Genomic DNA, 26,292 nt, shown 5'->3' with positions numbered 1-26,292 from the left:
CTGAAGTGAAACCAAAGGAATTGCCTCACTTTACACAAATGTTTCTTTATTGCAAGAGACATTGTTTTCTAGATATCTTTCTAAGGTTACAAAAAGAGAGTAAGAAGAAATAATACGAGACTCAAGTCATTATGTTGGAATCATTTCTGATGAAGATCTTCCCAATATGTTCTCAATTGCTATTAGGTTCAAGGCCCTACAAATATTTTACAACATTCCCTTTAGTATCCTTAAATTCATAGATAATATAATCTACTTACAAAGATATGAAAAAAATCAATATAATGCCTAATACATAAGAATAATAAAAAGAAATAAATTTGTTATAAAATATAGTAATATATATTGGGCATTACTACCAAAAACATAATGAAGCAATGAGATGATTGCATCTATTTATAATGAATGAGTTTGGATTTAATAGGAGTCATGAGAAGAGAAGTCATTCTATTCAAATTAAAGCAGAAGTTTGGTGGACACTAGAATAAAACCTGGTGTTAAGTAATTATAGAGAAGACTTATTTGTATAAGCAAAATAGAGAAGTAACCTTAATTGAAGTAAGAATAACATGACAAGTACTAAGCAGAGAAAATAAAGGGATATGCTATTGAAAATTAGCTGGCTCTTCTTTTCAAGGAAGATGGTATAATTTCTATGTTGTGTCATGGGATGGGATAGTGAAAGAATATCTCAGAAATCATATACTCATCTAGTTATCTTACCATGTGTTGGAGCAAACATTTAAAGTCTCAGAATTTTGTGATCTTGGAGACCATGTCCTTCAAGAGTTGATGAGAAATAGAGAAAGATTTGAAAAAAAAAGCAGCAGCATTTAAGAGGCTAGAAGGAAGTTCTGTGGCTGATTTTTGGGGACAGTATCAAATAAGACTGAAAGCCAACAGGAAATCTCCAAATAAATCACTTCAATAGGTAATTTTCACAACGCAAATTTCTTATCATTGTGCTGTAAATATTTTAAAAATTTATATAAAATAGCAATAAAATATTTAAAAAAACTAGCATTTATTTATGAAATTCATTTATATCCCTACATTTCATTTGTGTCTACTAATTTAATAACGTATGGTTTAAAGTCTATTGAAGTAAGTCTCTAATCTTTCTGTACACATTTGCATTTGGTTTCATTGTATTCCCAGTAATCGTACCATTGAAGTGAAATTCTTTTCAATCCAATACTGAGATGACAATGCTACAAGTAATTTAGCTCTTCCCACAAGTGGGTATGAAAATCCTAACTGGTCTCCAAACTTTTCATAATTAGATTGATTAACCTGTGTTTTGGAATCAGCCATTTATTCATTCATTTGTTCATCTCAACTCTACCTACAAATGTTGGCTAGGGTTCCGTTGGTTTGAAACGTATTAACCTCCCAGTCAGCTGTTGTAAATTCAATCCTATCTTTAAATCTAATCAACTAATTGCATCAGATGAAAGCAAAATTTCCAAACCAGTGCTTCCAAGCATTGTTTTCCTCCAGGGTGGAGACAGGAGAATCCTCAGCAGGCACTTCCCCGCCTACTTTTGACAACCCCTCGAAGCTCCGCCCCTCAAGTACTCCACGCCCCTCTTCCGTACACACCGCCGTCAGGGCCGGCGTCAGACGTCGAGCGGAAGTGACGTAAGGCGGCCGCCGGAGCTGTCGTTCTGCGTTGCGCGACTAGGCCTGAGAGTGGAGTGGGTTCTGCGCCCGTGAATATAACGCTATGTCGATCGAAATCGAGTCCTCGGAGTGAGTCCTGCGGTGGCGGTGCTCGCGAAGTGGCGGAGGCCGGGAGGTGAAGGGTGCGGGGTGGAAGGGGCTCAGGCAGAGGCGTCTGAGAGGCTAGGGAGTGGGGGGGCATTTCCTTGTTCCCAAAGAAGCTCCTTGCATCTGGCAACCTCGGACGCGGGCCTCTTAGACAGTCGCGGACGAGAAGCCCAAAGCCCGGTGGGAGGCGGCGCGGGGCTGGAGAAGGGATACGCCTCGAGACCCGAGTTCTGGCGCGCCGTGGGACCGATCGTGTTACGCATCCACTCGACTCTTAGGAGCTGCACAAGGGCTCTTGTGCTCCAAGCCTCCCTGCTCTTCTCCGCGCTGTTCAACCGGTGTGATGCACTGCTTCCGTGCTTACACGGCTCCTTTGCTTTCCTCTGCCCAGCACTTAACCCAGTATCGTCACTGTGTCTCTGTCTGCCCTGCTAGCCTGCGTGGGCGCCGACGGGGTGCCTTTTGCGTCTAGTCCCGGCGCCTAGCACACCGCAGAGGCTCGACTGCTGCCTTTGCAGAGAATGAACGACGAGCTATTTTATCAGGCTCTATCTGGCGCTGAATTTTGGCCAGGCTGAGCTCTGTGTAGCTACAGAGGAGAGAGACAATCTGGAGATTGGGCCAGAAGAACGATCAATTTGGGGGAGTAAAGGGGACTAATGAGTGACTCACGGAGGGCTTTAGTGAACTTCTCCAGGACTGTCTTGCACCTTGCCCTTGCCCAGGCTTCATTAAATCATCAGGGGTAACGTTTGTGTCTTAAGCGTAAGGGAGAGGACTTGTCCTGAAGACTTGCCATAGGAAGAATGGAGGTTTATTCATTCAACAAATATGGAAGTCTGCTATGTCCTGTTCTAGACCCTGGGGACACAGTGGTGAACGCAACAGACAAAAACTCTTGTCTGTAATAGCATGTGCGTGGTGATGGGGGAAGGCAAACAACAGACAAAACCAATAAGTAAAATATGAGGCTTCTCAGATGGTGATAAGTGTTGTGGAGAAAAATAAAGCAAAGAAGAGGGATAGAGATTTGCTGGAGTGAAGACACCTAAGTCAGGGCTGAAGTTGGAAAGGATTTCATGCTTTGGGGCCTGAATACTAGTGGACACGGACCATTCTCCCAGCCTTGGGCTGCGGCACATTTTTATTAGTAACAATAGCTACTTTTTAGTACGTATTTTCTATGATAGTCATGCTATAAGCTGTATAGTCAACCGTTTCATCAAGCTTTCAAGGCAGATATTTTTCTTAACAGACGAGGAAACAGGCACAGAGATACCTGACTTGCCCAAGGTCACAGTAAGTGACGGAACTCTGATTCAAATCCCAGCAATCGCCAAAGCTTTTAGCTCTTCATGTATTACCTTGTGTTTGAAAGAAGTAAATTGCTTTTGGTTATGTCACATATGAGGTCTTTACAGGGAGAGTGTCTTACTTTGGGAGTGCAAATGGAAGTGTGCTAAGGAGGATAGTAGGTACTAGAATAGCAGGGATCTAAGCCTGGGTATCTCTTGAAGGGGCCATGGGAGAAAAGACTACTGCAAGTAGCAGTAATCAGTTTCCTTCTGCAGGGGTTTTTAAGAAGAGGGTATTTGCTTTCTTATCGGGGATGTATGCTCAAGAGCCACACTGCCAGTTTGAATCTTCATTTTTCCACTTATCTCTGTTACTTGGTGAAATCCTCATCTGTAAAATGGACGTAATGGGAATAACTTACTTCATAGAGTTGTTTTGAGGAGTAAATGAATCAATATATCTAAAATGCTTAGAATAGTACTTGTTGTATAGTAAACATATAATAAACATAGGCTGTTTTATGATTATTATTTCTCCTCAGCAGAGGGAATTCACTAAATTCCAATCTGAAATCCCTTCCAACCAAAACAGTATAACCTTCTATACTAGTGCTGTCCAGTAGAAATACAGTGTGAGTCACATAGGTACTTTTAAAGAAAGAGAAGGAAAACAGTGTATCACAGCATTGTACAGTGAACTCTTGCAGTCTATATGGAAGATTTCTTCCCAAGACTCGTTATTAAGTTCAAGATCAAGAAGTTTTAACTGTAACTATTTTACTCTAAATAATTTATAAGTTTTCTGGCACACGTTGAAAGTGGTTGTTTATTCTCTCAATATTTGGCAATAATCTGGCTCCTTTTTTCCTTAGGGAACTGAATTTACAATGTTTTTAATTCATTTGTTCAGAAAATTTGGTAATAAAGGCACTGGGTAGGTATTATTTTGCAAATTAGAGCATACAGCTTTGTTTTACTTTTATATATAGTGTAGCTCTATTTATTTGTGTTCAACAAATCCCTATTAAGAAAATCTCAATTCACATTTTTTTGGTTGTCATTTAAAAAATGGACCAAATCATCCCACAAGCATTTAGAGTATTTGTGTCAATAACTAGACTAAGTTTAAATATTTTAGTACAGTGTGCAACAATATAATTGTACAAATTAATAAAAAAACTTGGCAGAGTTAAAAGATCTCTGGTCTTGGAAGTAAGAGAGTCACCTTGATACCAACTCGCTTTCTAGATGACTATGAGACTTTGGACAAATTATTTCCCCTCTCTGAACCCCAATTCTCCTAGTTTTGAGATGGAGGTAAGACTGGGTGATTCCCAGCATCCCTTGTAACTTAGATTTTGTGATTTTTGGAAAGTTTTACTTAAGTGGTAAAGAAATGGATCGTAGGTAGTGAAAGGAAGATGGTTGGGTCAGAGAAATGAGCTGGGGTGGGCTTTATTTTGTGGCCTCTTTGGTGAGTGAGGATCCCTGAGCTGGATAACTTGCTTTTTTCTTTCAGTGTGATCCGTCTTATCATGCAGTACCTGAAGGAGAACAGTTTACATCGGGCTTTAGCCACCTTACAGGAAGAGACTACTGTGTCCCTGAATACCGTGGACAGCATTGAGAGTTTTGTGGCTGACATTAATAGTGGCCACTGGGATACTGTTTTACAGGCTATACAGTCTCTGAAACTGCCAGACAAAACCCTCATTGACCTCTATGAACAGGTAAGAGTGGAGGTGATGCTGAGCCCTGTGGGTTGGTTTATTGTGGGCCCCCTAACTGGGAGGCATCATTGCACGTTCCTGCAAGCACTGTAAGGACTGTAACAGTCCTTGAAACTTACACTGTCAAGGCTGTATTTTTTCTCTCTCTTGGAAAAGCCAGTATTTTCCCAAATTGAAATTATTTCTTAAGTGATCATTACATTAACTGTTCTTGAACCAATTTTTCTGACACTAACTGCAATTCAGTTCTGGCACTAACCACCCAAAGTTAGCGCAGACCCCACAGGTTAGGGGTTCAGTCCTCCATGAGATTGCCCTTAGTTCAGACACCAGCTGCACTTTGCTGCACCAGCTGCACCCATACTTCTAATAACTGGTTACAAATTTGGGGGTCCCCATGAATTGGTAATTCATTAGAATGACTCACAGAACTCAGTAAAGCGCTATATTGATGATTGCAGTTTTATTATCAAGGATAGAGATCAGGACCAGCCAAATGCAGAATCACATAGGGTAGTCTGGGAGAGTCCTGAACAAAGAGCTTTCAGTGTCCTCTCCCCATGGAATCAGTGTCTTTCTTACTTGGTGTATGAATGTGTTCACCAACCAGGAACCAGGAAGCTCCTTTGGTGTTTTTATTGGGGTTTCATTCAATCTCCAGCTTCCCAGCACTCCTGGAGGTTGGGTTGGCTCAATGCCTCAACCCTCTGATCACATGGTTGGTCTTTCAGTAACTAGCCCCCATCCTGAGCTAGCTTCCTAGCACAAACTCAGGTGAGATGCAGGGGGCTCATTAATAACAAAGAGACTCCTATCACTGGCAAAATTTCAGGTGTTTTAGAAGCTCCAGGCCGGGGAAACCAGGACAAAAGATCATTTATTGTACAACAGAGCAGAATGGACTTTCTGGAAATAAGAATTTAGCGTTGTATATAAAAATATGGTGGTTGGTTTCTTTACAATCCATAACAGTTCAGTAATTTCCCAAAGAGCATTTTGGTATTTGGGGAAAGATTTCTCTGGAGCTCATGGAGATATTCCGAACATCTTTATTTTTCTTCAGCATCTATATTCTGAACAGGTGGCCTGAGAGGAGAGGAGATTGATAGATAAAAATGGAGGTGGAAGTTGAAGGATTGAAGTCATTACTTACAATTATTTCAGTTGTCTACCTGAAAATGCTAGTGAAGGGCATTTCCCAATACTGGAAATCACTTTGACAGGCCGTTTCTGCATACTGAAAAAGAAGTGTTACTAAGAGAATGCATTGAAACAGCCGTTTTCTTTCACTTATCCAGGTGGTTCTAGAATTGATAGAGCTGCGTGAATTGGGGGCTGCCAGGTCACTTCTGAGACAGACTGACCCTATGATCATGTTAAAACAAACGCAGCCAGAACGGTATATTCATCTGGAGAACCTCTTGGCCAGGTCTTATTTTGATCCTCGTGAGGTATGACCGGTAATAAAAAAGGGACTGTCGTTAACTTTGAAAACATGCAATAATGTAATTGTAAAGATCATTTTATTGGATACGTTTTGTGATTTTGATTTAACTTTCGATAATGATACTTTTTGTAGATGTTGGTTGAAATTTGCATATGTTAAAGGGAATAATCTTGTTTTCTGAGTATTGTAGGGTCTTCCTTTCCCTGCCTACCCCATTTTAGAGGATTGTGTGTCAATTAGTAAAGAAGGAGGACATTTATTCTGGTATCATTTCCCCATTAGCCCAAGCACTTGTCTGGTCCTCAAGTGCTACTTGACTGCTGGTATATTCCCTGGTCATTTGTGTCCCTCGTCCCTGACCATTGCAATCTTTTAGTTCTTAGAAGCTCGTGCTTTTACTTCTCAGCCGATGATGCATACTGGTAGAAGATGGTGACTGATACTCTTTCATTCTTTCAAAATCTTATTGTCTACTTCCACTCTTTCTCACTCAGCCTTTTACTAGTCTAAGTGGGAGGAAGAATTTAATAGACGTTGAATAATGGAAAGTTAGGGTAAACTGACAAAAACCAGGAGGGTAATGGAAAGAAGTTTAGATTACCAAGACAGGATTTGTTAGAAGTGGTCAAGAACTTTTGGGCCGGGGTCATTCGACTGAAAGAAATTATCAAAGAATATAAAAGAATCCTTAGTTCTGCAGATTTTTCAAACTCTGGGAAACAGCCCTGGTTTGGCGTGGTTTACTTGGACTGTTTTTAGAAATACTAGCATGGATTGGCTGACCTCAGTTCTCTCCCAGCTCATACTTTTGAAATGCAAGTGGATAGACTTGGGAAGTCATTCAAGAAACCTAATTGATTTAATTAATTTCATGTTTAACTGGGTAGTTTCTTTTCATGTTTTCCTTTTTGAATGTTTCTACATGATGATTGTTGTTGTTTTTTAAAAATAAGCACACTTATATCTTGTAGCCGTTTCTTGAAAATGATGCTCCTCCCTCTCCTTTTTCAGGCATACCCAGATGGAAGTAGCAAAGAGAAGAGAAGAGCAGCAATTGCCCAGGCCTTAGCTGGGGAAGTCAGTGTGGTACCTCCATCTCGTCTCATGGCATTGCTGGGACAGGTAATTAAAGTCTGAAACTGAAATTACCCTGTGTGTAAACTATATGTATGAGCTAAAGAAATCAGACATCCTAAGTACTGGAGGTGCTTGTACTAACAGCTGTGCCATGCCACCCTCATCTTTCCTGGGAGAGGCAGTATATACATCAGTGGTTAAGGGCATAAGCTCTAGAGTCAGAATTAGGGTGACCATATCATTGATCATTCCATCCAGGATAACTTGAGGGCGCTGTTGATCATTGTGCCAGGCAAATTGGAACAAATATTTACCCTAGTTGGAAGCCAAGCTCTCTCGCTAGCATTGTGGTGTTGGGCATGTTACTTGACTTTTCTGATTCCATTTACTGATGGTATTGTAGTAAGGATTAAATGACATAATCCATATAGCACTTAAAGCATTTCCTGTGTTTCCTGACACCTTGTAAACAGCTTAGTAAATGGTAGCTGCTGATAGGGATTTTTTTTTATTAGTAGTACTATTACTAGTGTTGTCATTATTATAAAGCTACCTAGAGTGATAGATGTTTTATAACAGAAAAAAACCACCTGACTTCTCTTGAGATGGGGGCAAGATAGTCACCTGATGGCATAGTTGTTGGGCGAGGCCCTGGGAGCTAATGGCTCTTAATACGGACTTTATCATTACCTCATCTCCTGCGTTACCCTTGAGGGGTGTTTAGTGTCTCCAGTTCCTAAAACTTTTTGGAATTTTCAAGGTAGTTTGGCTTGCTTTTTGTGGCTTCCTCATCCCCTCCTTGTATAATTATGTTTCATTTTTCTCAGTTCTTTTGGTTGCCACTGGTTCATTCACTTTTCAGTTTCTGAAATTTAACATTTCTCTTTTGCTGTTTTCTTTCATTCTCTCTCTGTCTTTTTGGCTATGTACTCTTTTTATTCTTTTATTATTGTCACTTTAGTGGAGTTTCTGGAGGAAGTAGAAATAAACGCATGTGTTCCTACACATTTAATTGGTTAGATGTGAGGAGTGAGTGAGGCTTTGCTCTGAGTTGCCGTTTTAGGCTTCTGGCTTGAGTGACTTGATAAAGAACACAAGAAGTGCAGGTTGTTTGGGGGATGGAGGGAGAAACTGGAGAAGGGGCAGCGGTTCTGGATGTACTAATTTTGAAGTCCCTATGGGACATACAAATGGAGATGCCCAGTACCAGTGCAGTAGTCCTCCGTTATCCGCGGTTTCACTTTCTGTGGTGTCCGTTACTTGGGGTCAACCGTGGTCTGAGAATATTAAATGGAAAGTTCTGAGTAGTGTGATGAAACCTTGCACCATCCTGATCCATCTCACCCAGGACGTGAATCGTCCCTTTGTCTAATGTATCCACGCTGTATACGCTACTACTCATTAGTCACTTAGTAGCCGTACTGGTTATCAGATGGACTATCACAGTATCCCAGTGATTGTGTTTAAGTAATCCTTGTAGTGGCCTCACACTATATCACATGCCTATGTCATTCACCTCCCTTCATCTCATCACGTAGGCGTTGTATTATATCATCACAAGAAGAAGGGTGAGTACAGTCCAATAAGATATTTTGAGGGAGTCCACATCCACATAACTTTTATTACAGTATATTATAATTGTTAAATTTTATTGGTTGTTGTTAATCTCTTACTGTGCCTAATTTAGAAATTAAACTTTATCATAGGTATATATGTATAGGAAAAAAGATAGTATATATAGGGTTCAGTACTATCTGAGGTTTTGGGAATCCGCGGGGCGTCTTGGAACTTATCCCTTGTGGATGAGGGGGACTACTATACTGGGATTTGTGAATCTGGACCTCAACCATGAGGTTTTGGCTAGTTATAGACTTGTAAATTGCAATAGTGGTTGAAGCCATAGATGTAAGTATGATTCCCCAGGGAAAGCATGTAGAATAAGAAAGGTAAAAATGTGAGAAGAAAACTGTAGGGAGCACTTCAAGTCAACAGGGTGAACAGAGAAAGGAACAGCCAGAGAGATAAAAGGGAAGCCAAGAGAATATCGTTAGAAAAGCCAAGAGAGGAGTTTCAGGAAGACGAGTGGTCATCAAGGTCGAGAGTAGCAGAGAACATGAGGAAGTTTAGGTTCAGAAAGGAGTCTGGTTTTGGCTTTGGGATATCTGAGATGCATTCCAGTGGAAAGGGGGACAGAAATTATGTTGCAATGAGTTAGGTTTGAATTAACTGAGAAGTGAAGACATTGAATGTAAATGGCTCTTGAAGCTTGGTTGTTAAAGGAAAATGATGACAGTGGGGGGAGGGGAGGGTAATAGTTAATGAACAGAGAGCAAATGAGGGGATTTCTTTTTTTTAAAGATGAAAGTGATTTGAAACTATTACAGACTAAGAGTAAAGGCCGGCAGAGAGTACACATTGATTGGAGAGAAGCCCTGAGGAGATACAAGTTTTCTTGTCATTGCAGTAAAACATGAAAAACAAGTAACATGAATTTTGGGAAGAAATAAAGAAAACTAATAATATTTAGAAGCATTATATATTTCAACTATAATAGCTGTGTAATTCACAAATTTGGTAACACTGCCATATATAAAATAATACAAAAGTTGATTTAATTTCTATATATCAGCAGTAGCCAGTTAGAAAATTCAGTGGAAAAAAAAAAGCTCTTGTTTATAGCAACAACAGACACTAAAAATTGTAGCTCTCACTTTTGTGGGAAATAAGTAATTTCCTTTCTTCTTTTTTTTTTTTAAAGATTTTATTGGGGAAGGGGAACAGGACTTTGTTGGGGAACAGTGTGTACTTCCAGGACTTTTTTCCAAGTCAAGTTGTTGTCTTTTCAGTCTTAGTTGTGGAGGGCACAGCTCAGCTCCAGGTCCAGTTGCCATTGCTAGTTGCAGGGGGCACAGCCCACCATCCCTTGCGGGAGTCGAACCGGCAACCTTGTGGTTGAGGGGATGCACCATCTGGGACCCTCTGGGAGCTCAGCGGCAGCTCAGCTCAAGGTGCTGTGTTCAATTTTAGTTGCAGGGGGCGCTGCCCACCATCCCTTGCGGGAGTCGAGGAATTGAACTGGCAGCCTTGTGGTTGAAAGCCCACTGACCCATGTGGGAATCGAACCGGCAGCCTTCGGAGTTAGGAACATGGAGCTCTAACCTCCTGAACCACGGGGCTGGCCCCGATTTCCTTTTTTTTTTCTTTTTTTCAGTTGCAGCTGACATTCAGTATTATTTTATATTAGTTTCAGGTGTATAGCATAGTGGTTAGACATTTATATAATTTATGCAGTGATTCCCCCCAGTTAGTCTAGTACCCACCTGGCATGATACATAGTTATTCCAATATTATTAACTATATTCTCTATGCTCTACTTTATATTCCTGTGACTATTTTATAACTACCAATTTGTATTTCTTAATCCCTTCACCTTTTTCACCGAGCTCCTCTACCCCACTCTCCTCAGTTTGTTTTCTGTAGATGATTTGCATTTTTAAAAAAGACAAAAACCCTTCAAAACTTACAAGAGAAGTGAAAGATTTGAATAAATGGTGAAACAGTTATTCCCTAGGTAAGACTGATTGTTGATGTCAGTTCTTAGATTTACAGCAATCATAATAAAGATCACAAATAGGATTAGAATTGTTTCACAAAAGAATTTTAGTGTTCATCTGGAAAAATAAACTTGGAAGCATGTTCATCAAAGAAATTTTAAAAAGGAAAAATGTTGAGAGCATATTAGTCCTAGAAATATTGAAGCATTTAATGAGGGTTCATAGTTTGAATCATTTTGGTATTTAGCACAAGAATATCTGTTGCAAGCAGTGCAACAACAATGCAAGAAACTGATCCCATTGTTTATAAGAATTTACTAGATGATCATGGCAATGTCACAAAACCTAGGAGTAGGGAAAAATTATTCAGTTTATGGTGTTGGGGCACTTACTTTAGAATGGAGGAAAATGGTTATATCAGAGCCTTCTCTCATATTTTATAGAGCGTAATTTCTGATAGATTGAAAGTTAAATATTTTAAGAAACTATAAATACTAGAAGATAATACAGAGGGTGCCATTTTAAGAAAGGCAAAACTATTAAAATTGTAATACTCAGTATATACTGATAACAAAAGATGAATACAAGTCATGCGTATACATTTTGCTGGCAGCCAGGTATATCAAACTTTCTGATAGGGAAGGACTTCTTATGATTAGGGAATAAACACCAAGGTAATGGTCAACAGATTTAATCACTGAAGAGTTTAACGTAAGATAAAAGGAAAGCTATAAAGCTATAATCAAAAATAGGCAGATTGGAAAAAAAAATATTTCTGCAAATATAAATAATAAACACCTTGATCACATTAAAAGCTCACAAATTGATAAGAAAAATAGGACGACTATGATAGATTCTTGAGCAAAGAATGTGAATAAATGGTAAACATTAGAGAAAATAAATGTAGTTAATAAACTTGAAGAAAAGTTCAAACTAATCGGAGAGCTGACTAAATTAAAGCAGGGTATAAGTTTCCACTCATTCAATTAGCGAAATTTAAAAATGATATCTAAAATTGTTGTGTTCTTGATATAACAAAGGGAAAAGGAATGGACGTTGATCATATGCCTATTATGTAGACTTTACATATATTGTTGTATCCTTTCAGCAGCTCTGGGAATTAGGCTTTTTTCTTTCTTTTTTTTAAAATTTTTTCAGTTAATGAAATTGGGAGTCAAAATAACATTTGGCAAACGATCTAGCCTAGAGACATCTGTTTCCAAAGTTCATGATTTTTACACTGCCCATAATGCAATTGTGAGCTATTGAAGTTGCAACTTTTTGGAAAAACAGTTTGACAGTATATATCAAGAGCCTTGACCATTCGTATTCTTTTTTTTTTTTGGATTCAATAATTCCTATTCTAGGAATCTATTCTAAGGTGGGAATATCCCCAAAATAGAAAAAGCTGCATGTCCGAAGATGTCTGTTGTGGCATTATTTAGATTAGTGAAAAATGGGAAGTGGTGTAAATGTCCTTTAATGTATTAATTAAATAAACTGTTAAACATCCACTAGATAGAATATATTTTACAGCCATGGAAATGATAGTTATGGCATAGTGTGATCTGATGTTAAGTGAAAACAGGAGAATATAAAATTTTACATGTTAATTAAATTTTACTATGTTAATTAAATAAGTGTAAGGGGGGAAACATTAGAAAGTAATATAAAATGCTAACGTGGCTGTATTTGGATGTTGGCACTATGGGAGATTTCTGTTTTCCAAATTTTGTTTTATTATATAATAAGAGTCACACCTATAAGAAAATAGGTGTGGAAAGATGGAACTATTGGCTCTCAGAGTCCCCTTCCACCCTGAGCTCAGCCTGTGTTCCTAAAACACACAGAGTAGCACAGATTATGTTGTTTAGATGGCCAGAGATGGTTGGGTCTAGATGGCTCACAGTTTTCTGTGAACCTCACTCATCCTTACGGGCTTGGCTTTGTCTGAGCAATGAGGATCAGAGCTTAAAAGCACCCAAGTGGATTACTGTACATTTCTTTTCTCATAGGCACTAAAGTGGCAGCAGCACCAGGGGTTGCTTCCTCCTGGCATGACCATAGATTTGTTCCGAGGCAAAGCAGCTGTCAAAGATGTAGAAGAAGAAAAGTTTCCTACACAGCTGAGCAGGCATATTAAGGTAGGACCTTAGACACTCAGCAGTTGGTAATCATTTGTTGAGGACTCGATATGTGCTTGCCCAGCTAGGCCCTGTGCCAGAAGCTTGGGTTGGGAGCAGAATTCATTCTCCAGCACTGTCAACATTCAGGGTTGCTGTTGGTTACCCCTGGGGTCCTGTGGCCTGGCTTTGGCACACATCAGATATATAACCAAGTAGACATACATTTGACATCTGGCCCATCATCTGCCCTTGCTCCCAGGAAGCCTGCATTTGGAAGAATGATTAACCTTTTGGTTAAGCCTGGGACTAACTATGCACTTCTAATATATTTGTCTTGTTCAGTATTTGTGGTTTTGCCTGCCTCAGTCAGGCAAAGTACCAGGCATGGATTGTAAAGTGGGCTTGTGTAACTTTTATCATCTTATGGCTGGTTCTTTTTTTTAAAAAATCTGAGACTCTTCTAGGAAAAAGCACAATCAGGTAATTGCTGCAGTTCCCAGTATTACAAGCATATTTGCTATTTCAACATCTACTTTATGTTATAGTTTCTTTTTGGGTTTTTGCTCCCATTGAATTTATAGGTTTTAAAGTAATTCATATTCCTCAAATCTTTGATTTTGGCTTGTTTTGAATTTGTCTTTTCTGGGTTTTATGTTTTGACTTGTGTGTAAAGATATTTTTGAGCAGTACTTTTATCCTGGCTGAAACCTTGAGAAAAATAGAAATCCATATAATTATACTGCTGGGCTAAAATTTTTGTTACAAACACTTTCCTTTTTGGCATTTAAAATGAAATTCATGACAGCGTTTCTCTGTTCTCATCTGTCTAATGTCCTGTAGTTTTCACCTGCTACTGGGAGCATGACTGCTGGTAAATGCTTAGGGTACATTTCTCGGGCAGTCTATATCAGCTTTAATTACTTTTCTGTCACACATTATCACTTGATTAAATGAAGGTCATGAAAAGAAATTGATGGAAAATTTGTTTATAAAATAGTGTAGACATTTACTTTGAAAAAATGAACTTTTTTTCTCCAGCTGCATAACAGTGACATATTGTGTCATACTAAGTTGAGTGTAAAAGTCATACTGACAGTGGCTGGTTCTGGTAAAAATTTATTGTTTGAGTTAACAGGATTATTCTGAATTCCAGGCTAAGATAGTTTTTTTGCTTTTCTTTGGAATATCAGTTTCACATTAAAAAACTGGTTTCAGCCGAGAGCCTAGACATGAAACTGCTCGGAGAAAATATATCCACTATCTCCCTGTGTCCGGTACAGAAACGTCCTTCCAAAACTTCGTAATAATAACTAGCTGTGACTTTATGCTAGGGCATGGTTTCTCAAAAGGTTAAAATAGGAATTGATTTAAGTCTACTAGATAAAAATGGATCTGTTTCATTGTTTTATTTGAAACAGTTTGGTCAGAAATCACATGTGGAGTGTGCTCGATTTTCTCCAGATGGTCAGTATCTGGTCACTGGGTCTGTTGATGGATTCATTGAAGTATGGAACTTTACAACTGGAAAAATCAGGAAGGTAAAGTATTTAAAATATGTTAATTTTTCTATTGGGAGAATTATCTATTTTTTAATTGCTATTTCTACAATTTAAATTTATGTCTTGAATAGGTGATACGTACATTTGATACAATATTTTATAAAATAGAAAAGTTGTTCAATAAAGAGTCTTGCTCCCTCCCTTGTCCCTCAGCTGATCAGTTCCTTTCTTTAGTCCAGCCAGGGTTACCAATTTCTTGTGTAACCTTCCTGGCATGTTCTGGGTATATATAAGCAATTTTTGTTTCTAATCTAACCTAATTGTAGTACTACTTGTATTTTTTGGTTATGAATGAAGTTGAATACTTTTTTTATAAGTGAAAAGCCACCATTATTTCCTGTTTTGTGAAGCCTGTTCATATCCTTTGCCTGTTTTTCTTTTGGAGTGTTTTTGACTGATTTGTGAGAGCTCTTTATAGTTTTGAGGAAATCAACTTTTGTAATATGTATTATTACAAATATTTTTAGTTTTGACTTTTGTCTCTTGAATTAGTTTATGATTTTGCTTTATAGACTAAAATTTTTTTGTATTGTCATATTTATCCATCTTCTACAATTTCTTCTAGCCCTTTTGTGTTTCATTATACGTTTAATGTTTTATCCATCTGAAATTTGTTTAGAGGGATAAAGTTGGTGTAGATCCAACTTAATTTTTTCCCTAAATAGCTGTGTATTGACTACGCACTGATTTAAAATGTAGTCTTTATCATAGAGCAAATTCTACTTGGTAGTGGATTTATGAGTAATTTTTACTCTCTATATTTATAGTTTGCCTTTTTTTAAACCATGAAGTACTCTCAATTTATAATTAGAAAAAAATTAAAGATACTTCAGTTGGATCAATAATGGATGATAACAGAAACATCACAAATAAATAGGTTAGTTAATACATGGTTCAGGAAAAGTAGCTGACAATTTGACAAAAAAGCATTAGTTTTTCACATCATACCCCTAAGGTAAATAAATTCAGATTTATTAAAGATGTGCAGTATGAAACTAGGGAAATTTTGCTTAGAAAAGATCAGTAAGCAAAAGATGTAGGGTATTATGTTGGCATTTTTTCTACTATTAGTTTGAATTGTGTAAAATTATTCCCAGCATTATCAGTTGTACATTAGGACATATGTGCATGGCACTACTATTTGCTTTGGAGATTGAGATTAGGTACAAGCCATTACCTTGCTTTTAGTGAGTTTGTAGAAATCTGGGGTAACTGGGTTTTTGTGTTGCTATTTTGGTAATTGCTTATCGTTGTTTCTTTTAGGATCTGAAATACCAGGCCCAGGATAACTTCATGATGATGGATGATGCTGTTCTCTGCATGTGTTTCAGCAGAGATACGGAAATGTTAGCAACTGGGGCCCAAGATGGAAAAATCAAGGTATGGATTAGTGGCACAAACTGTTGTATGTAGACGTTTTGAGAGCTTTGTAATGAAGTAGTGTCCTACATATGATATTCAGCTTAATAACAGGTACTGTTTCTTGAGCATCAACTTTGTGCTGGTCACGTTTTCTTGTTTAATCCTAATAATAATTCTGCCTAGGGAGGTCCAGTAATTTGTTTAAGTTAAGTGATAGATCTGGGGCTTCCTTTTAGATTTGCTCGTGCCCTTTCTGTTGTACCACCCGGGCTCACCTAATTATAATATGATGTATTGTACTTTTTTTTTTTTTTTTTAAGGGAATGGGATGGTCTGCAGCTGATTAGCTCTGACTTGTACTTAATTGCTGGTAAAACACCCTGGGCTAGACAAAATACAGAAATGGTCTCTGCTAAGTGAACTTAGCGTCTAAATTTTTGTTTTAATAATTTACAAGGAAAGAAGTTTAAGTTTCACAGGATTCAGCTATCATTGTACTATGTGGACCAGATATATCTTATTCAGCTATTAGCATGCATTTTTAATGTTGTTTTAGTATATTTGTGAGGATGGCATCTTGCTGGGCCTTGTGGGCTAGTGGGACCCTTTATTTACAAGTTTTCACTATTCCTTTTTTTATAAAGGTTTGGAAGATTCAAAGTGGACAGTGTTTAAGGAGATTTGAAAGGGCACACAGTAAAGGTGTTACCTGTCTAAGCTTTTCTAAGGATAGCAGTCAGATCCTTAGTGCCTCTTTTGACCAGACAATTAGGTAAGTAAGAATCTTCAAGTTGCCCTCACTTGGGTTTGATGTGATGAAGCTCTGGAGGGAGGTATTAGTGATTCCTTATGCTTTTACCAGGATGGTGCTGTGTGGAGAAGGAGGGTATGTGAGAGATTTAATTTCCTCGGAGTACAGCTGACTCAGTGCTATTATGTTTTCCATTTGCGTCTCTACCCAGAAGAGAGATTAGAAAAAGATTATAGCAGTGTTTGATGTTTCTCAAAGTGTGGTCTGTGGACCCACCTGCATCGGAATCACTTTAGAGGGCATATTACAAATACAGGTTCCTGGGACACAGCTAAGACTTAGAAGTCTGGCCTAAACAGAAGTCTATGGTATTATTGGCATATTTTCTTCTAGTCTCTGTCCCCACCTTTTGTTTTGGTTTTGTTTGATTGCTTGACATGATGAAAATTATACTGCATACATAATTGCATAGCCCTCTTTCTTCACATAGTAGTATAAGCTTCTATAATTCATCTAAAATGCATTCAGCGCTTGGTCTCAAACGTAATATATAGAATATTAATTATTCTTTTCATTTCCTTTTATTTGTGATAGAATTCATGGTTTAAAATCTGGGAAAACCCTGAAGGAATTTCGTGGCCATTCCTCCTTTGTTAACGAAGCAACATTTACACAAGATGGACATTATATTATTAGTGCATCCTCTGATGGCACTGTAAAGGTTAAGTATTTGCTACTGGTTTATTTTGGGGTGTCTATTTCATTTTTGCCGTTTGAGCAGTTTTCATTGGTGGTAATTGTGATAATTGTGGTGGCGTAAGCCTCTTGACTAGCTATTTGAGTTATAATTGAGGTGAGTCTGAGACAATAGTAATATTCTGTGGATAATTCCTATCAGCCTAAGAACCTCAAATCTCAAATCTATAAAATGGAAACAGACTTTATCATGTGTAGGAAAAAAGGAAGGGTGTGGGATCCTAAACTTGAGTCATCCCCCATTTACAGTGGGTAAATTTGATCTTGCCATAGGTATGGTCCACCTGCAACAGTCAAATTCACAAATGGCTCAGTGGCCAAAGAAATAGATCTTTCTTTTTTTTTTTTAAATGTCATTTGTCCCAATTTTTCTTTTATTGGGGAATAGTGTGTCTCTCCAGGGCCCACCAGCCTCAACTCGTCATCCTTTAGTCTAGTTGTGGAGGGCGTGGCTCAGCTCCAAGTCCAGTCGCCATTTTCAATCTTTAGTTGCAGGCGGCGCAGCCCACCATCCCATGCGGGGATTGAACTGGCAACCTTGTTGTTGAGAGCTTGAGTTCTAACCCACTGAGCTATCCAGCTGCTCCTCTAGAAGCTCAGTGGCAGCTTGTTGTCTTCAGTCTAGTTGTGGAGGGTGTAGCCCACTGAACCATGTGGAAATTGAACCCGCAACCCTGTTGTCCGGAGCTCGCGCTCTAACCGAGTCATCTGGTTGCCCCAAAATAGATCTCTTTTTTGTTGCATGGCCTCATAAGCTGCTAAGTGCTAACTATGCATATGGCAATGCTAGGTATTTGAAAACCAAGTAGGAACTTTTATTTTTTTTTCTGAGTCAATTTTATTCTTTTTAGTAATCTAATTTTTATTTTTTAAACCTCAAAACTTTAGAAATTCTTACACCCCCCAAAAATGTTTATGCTTTAAATTTTTGTGTCATAGATCTGGAATATGAAGACCACCGAATGCTCAAATACCTTTAAGTCCCTGGGCAGCACTGCAGGGACCGACATCACTGTCAACAGTGTGATCCTGCTTCCTAAAAACCCAGAGCACTTTGTGGTGTGCAACAGATCAAACACAGTGGTCATCATGAACATGCAGGGGCAGGTACGTGCTCAGAAAGTGTCTTTGCAGACCCTGTGGGCCATTCCCAAAACAGCATGTTTCGGTCCTGGCCCTTCCAGTAACCCAATATGGGTTCACCACTCCAAAAACCATACACACTGTATTTGTTATTCAGATGCTTAAACTATACATCTATAGAACATCTCTTTGGCATCTCGAAAGTTATCTCCTGTCTCCAGAGTGTTTGTATGTTATGCTCTTTCTTTTCTATCCTTTGGATAAAAGAGGGTCTAATCTGTTTTTAAGCATCTTCAGAATCTCACTGAAGATTTTATGATATAATTCCTGTCTGAATGAGGGAGATAGAGTATGTCAAGTACCTCGGTAACTCGGGACATCTTCTAGCTACCACGTGATCTAGGTGGAACTTAATATGAGATGGGCAATGATGTCTTCATGATGTATGTTTGTAATCAGGACAGCTGCATAATTCCCAAGGAACCTCACTTTTGTAGCACCAGGGACATTAGAAACATCAAGGTTGAGGTCTGAAGCCCTAAGAATGTGTCCTGGTGCTACTGAAATATTGGCCTGGGCACTTGGGGATTCTCTTGAGCATGGAGAAGACCCAGCGGCTGGTGTATGGAACTCTCTCCATTTCTTTAGTCTCTATAACTGATGAATTAGTAGTTTAGAACCCATGGTTGAGATGGCTGGTCTGTGGTATCTCGTGGGCCCATGCATGAAGCCGTAGCTGCCCACTTCCTAGTTTTCTGCTTGACTTTTTAAAGACTTTTTATTTAACAAATATAATCTCAGATTCATAAAGAAGTTGCAAAACAGTATACAGAGTTCCTGTGTACCCTTTCCCCAGTGATAACATCTTACATAACCATAGTTCAATTATCAAAACCAGGAAATTGACATTGGTACAATTCTGTTAAATACAGATCTTTTTTAGATTTCATATATGTATATATATATATATATATTTTTTTTTAGTGGTGTTTCTTATTTCTTTAGGTAGGCCTGCAATGCTATGAATTTCCCTCTTAGGACTGCTTTCGCGGCATCCCATAGATTTTGGGTCGTTGTGTTTTCATTTTCGTTTGTCTCGAGATGTCTTTTGATTTCTTCCTTGATTTCCTGCTTGACCCATTCATTATTTAGTAACAAGTTATTCAGCGTCTAGGAATTGGTGTGTCTTCCAGTTTTTTTCCCATAGTTCATTTCTACTTTCATGGCACTGTGGTCAGAGAAGACAATTGGTATGATTTCAATTTTCTTAAATTTATCAAAACTTTTTTTGTGGCCTAACATATGGTCTATCTTGGAAAATGTTCCATGTGCGCTTGAGAAGAACGTGTATTTTGCAGCATTGGGGTGAAATGCTCTGAAAATATCGATTAAATCCAAGTGGTCCAATGTATCATTTAAGGCTGTTGTTTCCATATTGATTTTCTGTCTGGAAGACCTGTCCCTTGTTGTCAAAGGTGTGTTGAAGTCCCCTGCTATGATATTGTTACTGTTGATCTCTGTCTTTATGTCAGTCAATACTTGTTTTATATATTTAGGTGCTCCTATGTTGGGTGCATAGGTGTTTACTAGGGTTATGTCCTCTTGTCAGATCGATCCCTTTATTATTATATAGTGCCCATATTTGTCTTTTTATATGTTCTTCATGGTTTTTTTTTAAAGATTTTATTGGGGAAGGGGAACAGGACTTTTTTATTGGGGAACAGTGTGTATTTCCAGGCCTTTTTTCCAAGTCAAGTTGTCCTTTCAATCTTAGTTGTGGAGGGCGCAGCTCAGCTCCAGGTCCAGTTGCCGTTACTAGTTGCAGGGGGCGCAGCCCACCAACCCTTGAGGGAGTCGAACTGGCAACCTTGTGATTGAGAGGATGCACTCCAACCAATTGAGCCATCCGGGAGCTCAGCGGCAGCTCAGCTCAAGGTGCCGTGTTCAATCTTAGTTGCAGGGGGCGGAGCCCACCATTCCTTGCAGGACTCAGTTGAACTGGCAATCTTGTGGTTGAGAGCCCACTGGCCCATGAGGGAATCGAACTGGCAGTCTTCGGAGTTAGGAGCATGGAGCTCTAACTGCCTGAGCCACCGGGCCGGCCCTGTTCTTCGTTTTAAAGTCTATTTTGTCAGACACAAGTATTGCAACTCCAGCTTTTTTCTCATCTCCATTTGCATGAAATATCTTACTCCAACCCTTCACTTTCAGCCTGTATGTGTCTTTTGATCTGAGGTGAGTCTCTTGTATACAGCATATACAAGAGTCTTGCTTTCTTATCCACTCAGCCACCCTATGTCTCTTGATTGGAGCATTTAATGTGTTTACATTTAAAGTGATTATTGATATGTACATAGTTATTGCCATTTTTAAATTTGTAGTTAGATTGTTTTCATCTTTCTTTTATTTACAGAAGTTCTTTTAGTATTTCTTGCAATGCTGGCTTAGTGGTAATAAATTCCTTTAGCTTATTCTTTTCTGGGAAGCTCTTTATCTCTCCATCAACTTTAAATGATAGCCTTGCTGTATAAAGCAATCTAGATTGTAGGCCTTTGTTTTCCATCACTTTGAGTATCTCCTGCCACTCCCTCCTGGCCTTCAATGTTTCTGTAGAAAAGTCATTTGATAGTCTTATGGCAGTTCCCTTGTATGTAACCCTCTGTATTTCTCTTGCTGCTTTTAGGATTCTCTTTGTCTTTAAGCTTTGCCATTTTAACTGTAATGTGTTTTGGTGTGGACCTGTTTGGGTTTATCGTGGTTGGAACTCTCTGCACTTCCTGGGCTTGTATGTTGGTTTCCTTCATCAGGTTAGGGAAGTTTTCGGACATTATTACTTCAAATATGTTCTCAATACCTTGCTTCCTCTCTTCACCTTCTGGTTCTCAATACCTTGCTTCCTCTCTTCACCTTCTGGTGGTCCTATGATGTGCATGTTGTTGCGCTTGATGTTATCCCAGAGGTCTCTTAAACCATCTTCATTGTTTTTTATTCGTTTTTCTTTCTGTTGTTCTGTTTGGCTATTTCTGCTAACTTGTCTTCTAAGTCGCTGATTTGATCCTCTGCTTCATCTAACCTGCTGTTAATTCCTTCAAGTGAGTTCTTTATTTCGGTAATTGTTCTTTAGTTCTAACTGGTTGTTTATTATGATTTCTACATCCTTTATGTCGTCTCTAAGCTCCTTAAACATTCTTATCATCAGTGTTCTGAACTCTGTCTCTGATAGGTTGGTTACCTCTGTTTCATTTGGTTCCACTTCTGGAGGTTTCTTCTGTTCTTTTATTTGGGACATGTTTCTTTGTTTCCCCATTCTGGCTGACTTTCTGTGTTTGCTTTGATGTATTAGTAGATCCCCTAGAGTTCTTAGTTCTTGCTGGGTTATCTTATGTAGTATGTGTCCTTTATATTTGACTTGCAGTACTTTGTTCTTCTCCTCTGCGTGTGCTCCCAAGGTGACTCTTGGGTATATTGTTCTGTTAAAGAACTTTAATTGCTTTTTGCTTGTGAGTAGGTAGGGTTAACTCCTAGGCTGACTAGTTGTGAGACTTGGCTCTGCCCACCACAGGGTGTTCTGCTGCGTGAGGGTTGACCACTTAAATGTGGTTTGGACTCTATGTGCTCTTGTGCCTGTAGAGAATTCCCTCTGGGTGTACTCTGGTTTGGTCTGGAGTTGGCCTCTGGAAATGTTGAATCTTGTGCCTCTGAAGCTGGGCCCTGGTAGGGCAATTTCAGAACAAAGCAAATCACCAAGCCCAACAACAACAACAAAGAAAAAATCAAATACATTCACATGTAAAAACAACCGACAACCCCCACTCAACACAGGCAAAGATATCAAAGCTATAAAGACAAAACAAAATAAAACAAAAAGCAGCACCAGTCTTGGCTTAAGCCCACCAAGTAATCTCCAGGTTGTCCTCTGCTGTACCCAAGAGTCCCCTGTGTATTGTGCAGGCAGAGCCGGTCACCTAGTGCCCAGAGTGACATTGGGACTGTAGATTTAAATGCGTGGGGCTGGGGGGGTCTGGATGATAATTTTTACAAAGTCAGTGAATTTTCTGCCCTTGCCTGCATATAAGCACACTGAGTAGCACCACCAGCCCTGTGTCCAGTTCTCCTGAGTCTTAGGGCACTTCTTCCGTGTGCGTGTGTCCATATGCATTCATTTTGAGGTCGGAGGTTAATACTTCTATGAAATTTTATCACGTGTAGATCTATGTGACCACCACAATTAGGATATAGAACTGTTTTCATCACCCCTGAAGAACTCCCTCATGCTGTACCCTCAAACCCTCCCCACCAACCCTAACCACTGATATGTTTTCCACTATTATAATTTTGTTATTTTGAGAATGGTATATAAATGGAATCATGGTATATATTTAAACTTTTAACCTTTTGCGGTTGGTTTCTTTCAGCTTGGTTTATGATGATTGTAAATGGTATATAAAATAGAGCAAGCAAGGTCTCGGAGACAGTTCCACCCTGAATGGGGAAGAGATCTCATTCTGTTAGCAAGCAGAAACTGGGGAGCATGAATTCAGAGCTTTGAGAAACAGTGGTATATTGACTTAGAAATTGTTGTGTGCGTGATAATGAATTTGCTTCAGGGTAAACTGGTTCAGTAGACTAAAGAGCAGGATTGGTGACTTGGGATATACAAAATCTAGATTTCTGTCTGCCAGTAACTTTAGTTAGCCTGTCTGGTGAATATTTCCCAGGCAAGAGGATTTAGCACATGAGTAGAATTGGTGATGTAATTATAAATGACAATGAACCAAAGTGCAAAATAACAATGTAAAGATGTCCATTTAAACTGCTGCATTTAAACTGTTAATCCAAATGTTTTGTTTTTGCCTTGGGTTGTGGTATGATCTAGATTGTCAGAAGCTTCAGCTCTGGTAAGAGAGAAGGTGGTGACTTTGTTTGCTGCGCCCTTTCCCCCCGTGGCGAATGGATCTACTGTGTAGGGGAGGACTTTGTGCTCTACTGTTTTAGCACCGTCACTGGCAAACTGGAGAGAACATTGACAGTGAGTATTACTGACTTAAGGCCATCTAAAGAAATTACGTTGATGCTTGTGTCTTTCTGAACTCAAGTAAACCTTTTCCAGACTGCTGTCAGTGTGAACTCTGTGTAAAAAATATAAAACTTTTATCACTAATTGAAAAGGGGCTCATAAGTAATTGTATGAAATTACCTCCTCTCTCAAGAAGTCATCCTTCAGTGAGCCCTCAGCTTCAGGTGGATAGGGTAAGTGTACCTAAAGCAGAGGCGGAGGGGAACGCACCTGTCTAGCTAACTAGATTAGCCATATCGTCCTCAGGGGACTGGAGAGTGAGATGCAGCTAGTTCTCTTCATCTCCTTTCAAAGGCAAAATACTTTATTCTGTCAAATTGATTTGATTATGCTGTGTTAAACAGCTGTATAAGAGTCAGTGCAAGGAGTAATTAATGCCAGCTCTTTTAACAACCAGTCCCTGAATTTCAGTGGTAACACAATGGAAGCTTTCCTGTGTCACGTGATATGAGTTTGATAGCCCTCCTCTATCTTTTAGCTGTGTCATTTGGAATATGTGGTGTCCAAGATCTCAGAAGAGAGATGGAAGTCTTTAAGGGATGTTTCTAAGACCCACACTTGGAAGTGGCCTATGTTACTTTGTTCCTCTTTTTTTTTCTGGTTAGAAATCAGTCACGTGGCCATACCTGCAAGGCGGGCAGGGAAGATGTAATCTTCTGTAGTCCAGAAAGAAGTGGTATGGTGAACATGTAAACAATTATGTGCATACCAATATTAGAGAATCATCTCTTGTATCATTCTTAAGTGAACTTTGGCACACCTGCCCGGTGAAGTAGCCAGTACAGCGCTAAGATGTGAGCAAAGCAAGGTTAGGTGGAGAGTGTCCTGAGTGGCCTGGAAATCCAAATTCACTGAGTTGAAGGAATCATTTGGTCTCTGTCACTGTCTTCGCCTAGAATTTATAAAATGGTGATGATGACTAGGATCAGGTGTAGTGCAAAAATGATTTGGGAAAGTTATTCACGTGTTACAAGTTACAAAAAAATCTGTGCAGCAATGTGATAGCATCATTTGAGGTTTTGGTTTGCTTGCTTAGCCCGCTTTGAGGCTGCCTTAGGTTTGATTCCTTTGGTGAAAGTGGAAGCTTCCCTCTTCTCTCCCACTCAGGGCTGGAAGCCTTTTCAGGGTGACTTTTATACTTATGTACCCTAATCCTGTGCTTTACTTTTTCCAGGTTCATGAGAAGGATGTGATTGGTATCGCACACCATCCTCATCAGAACCTGATTGCTACTTACAGTGAAGATGGACTCCTAAAGCTCTGGAAACCCTAATTTGACCTTTTTCTTTTTAAACTAGCTTGAGAGCATGTACTTAAATGAAGACATATTCATATGTGTTTTGGGGTTTTTTTTTGGCCAGCTTTTCTGAGTAAAAGGCACAAAAATAAGCTTGTGAAAATTCATGTTTAAGTAGTAACTTTTTATATGTTTTTAAGGTATTCGTTTGTTTCTAATTGGAACAGTCAATGTTTTCAGTAATTTTTTTACTTGGAGAGTGAAACACTGATATTTCTAGGAAAAACTGTTATCTTTTGATTATTTGAAAAGCTGATTAAAATGTGCCTCCTTGTAGTAAAATTTGTAAATGAGGAACTATCCCATATTCAGTAGCTATTTGTTGTTCCATCTTTTTTTTTTTTTTTTTTAGATAATAAACTTTACAACTTTCTGGAGGCTGTTTTTAAGTGCAAGTAAGTGCTCATCTAGTTAACATATTTATTTAGAATCTAGTGAGGTGGGTGGGACTCCACATTATCCCTGAATGTTAATTATCCCTGAATCTTAATTATAGCAGGAAGTCAGTTCCTGAATAGACAATGAAAAGGTTGCATGTTGCATAGGATCTCATTTCACTGCTCCCATCTGTCTACTTCTCCTCCTTCCTAGTTGTGCATTCTCTCACGTGTTCAGGCCAACTACAGAGTCATGTCCATCTTCTGGATAGAACTAGTTGCAGGGTCCATGAGAATTCAGTTTTGACATCTCCCTTTTGTATGTGAAGAGGGGTTTGGCATTGAAAATGTGCTATTGTTCCAAAGAAAAATTAGCAGAGGACCTGAGACTTAGAGTACGTCTTTTTTGCTATGTGCATCATTACTAGTTAGCTTAAGGAAAAAACTTAAGCCAACAACCCTTGAAAATATTTTGCACGTGTCTCTTATGTTTCAACTAAAGGATGTTGAACGATGGAGTGCCTATGTAGACATGTGAAGATGCTGTGCTAGGAACTATTTCAAGAAAGTGAGACCTTTGTTTGTGTAGTTATTTTATGCCTTTAATTTTAGCATTGCGGGGACAGAGCCAGGAATGCAGTTTCCAGGCTCTCGCTCTCACATGGAAAGGTGCTTTTGCTCACTTGGGTAGTAAATGGCCATCAACTGTGGCTAGTTGGCCGTCGGCTGTAACCAGTGAGCCATTGGCCACTAATATAACTGCTGTGGTTATGCTAGCAGCAAATGGGGGGCTAGCAAGAGGATGGTGGCTGGCAAGCGTGGATTGCAGTTAGCAAAGGAGGTTGGTTGGCAGAGAAGCGGCTGGCAGATTGTGGATCATGTGGCTCCTGCTTCCTGTGTCTCCAACACAGCCACCAGAGAGACTACAGTGGTGTGACTCCCCTATATATGGCTCTGTTGGTGTTCCTTTTTGGCCTCACCATATCCTGTATTCTTATGTGGGGAGTGGGACTAGAGACCCCACATGACAG

General features: G+C 39.2%; 1 protein-coding gene across 6 annotated transcripts; it reads left to right on the top strand.

Moving 5' to 3' along the window:
• Positions 1 to 1,621: 1,621 nt before the first annotated feature.
• SMU1 (SMU1 DNA replication regulator and spliceosomal factor) lies at positions 1,622 to 25,261 on the top strand. Of its 6 annotated transcripts, none has more exons than XM_081065415.1 (12): positions 1,622 to 1,752; positions 4,585 to 4,795; positions 6,094 to 6,246; positions 7,254 to 7,364; positions 12,889 to 13,017; positions 14,418 to 14,537; positions 15,822 to 15,938; positions 16,565 to 16,692; positions 17,266 to 17,392; positions 18,367 to 18,534; positions 23,387 to 23,539; positions 24,762 to 25,261. In XM_081065415.1, exons 1-12 carry the CDS (start codon positions 1,727 to 1,729, stop codon positions 24,858 to 24,860), a joined length of 1,542 nt encoding a protein of 513 aa, XP_080921541.1. In that variant the 5' UTR covers positions 1,622 to 1,726; the 3' UTR covers positions 24,861 to 25,261. The 6 variants fall into 6 exon arrangements, with proteins under 6 accessions (XP_080921541.1, XP_080921543.1, XP_080921542.1 ...); XM_081065417.1 differs by having other exon boundaries at positions 1,622 to 1,798; XM_081065416.1 differs by having other exon boundaries at positions 1,687 to 3,069.
• The last annotated feature ends 1,031 nt before the right edge of the window (positions 25,262 to 26,292 follow it).

Source organism: Rhinolophus hipposideros (assembly GCF_964194185.1).
Source record: "Rhinolophus hipposideros genome assembly, chromosome: 11".
NCBI classification, from domain to species: domain Eukaryota; kingdom Metazoa; phylum Chordata; class Mammalia; order Chiroptera; family Rhinolophidae; genus Rhinolophus; species Rhinolophus hipposideros.
Note: the sequence above shows the minus strand (reverse complement) of the source record. Positions and strands in the feature narration are given on the sequence as shown.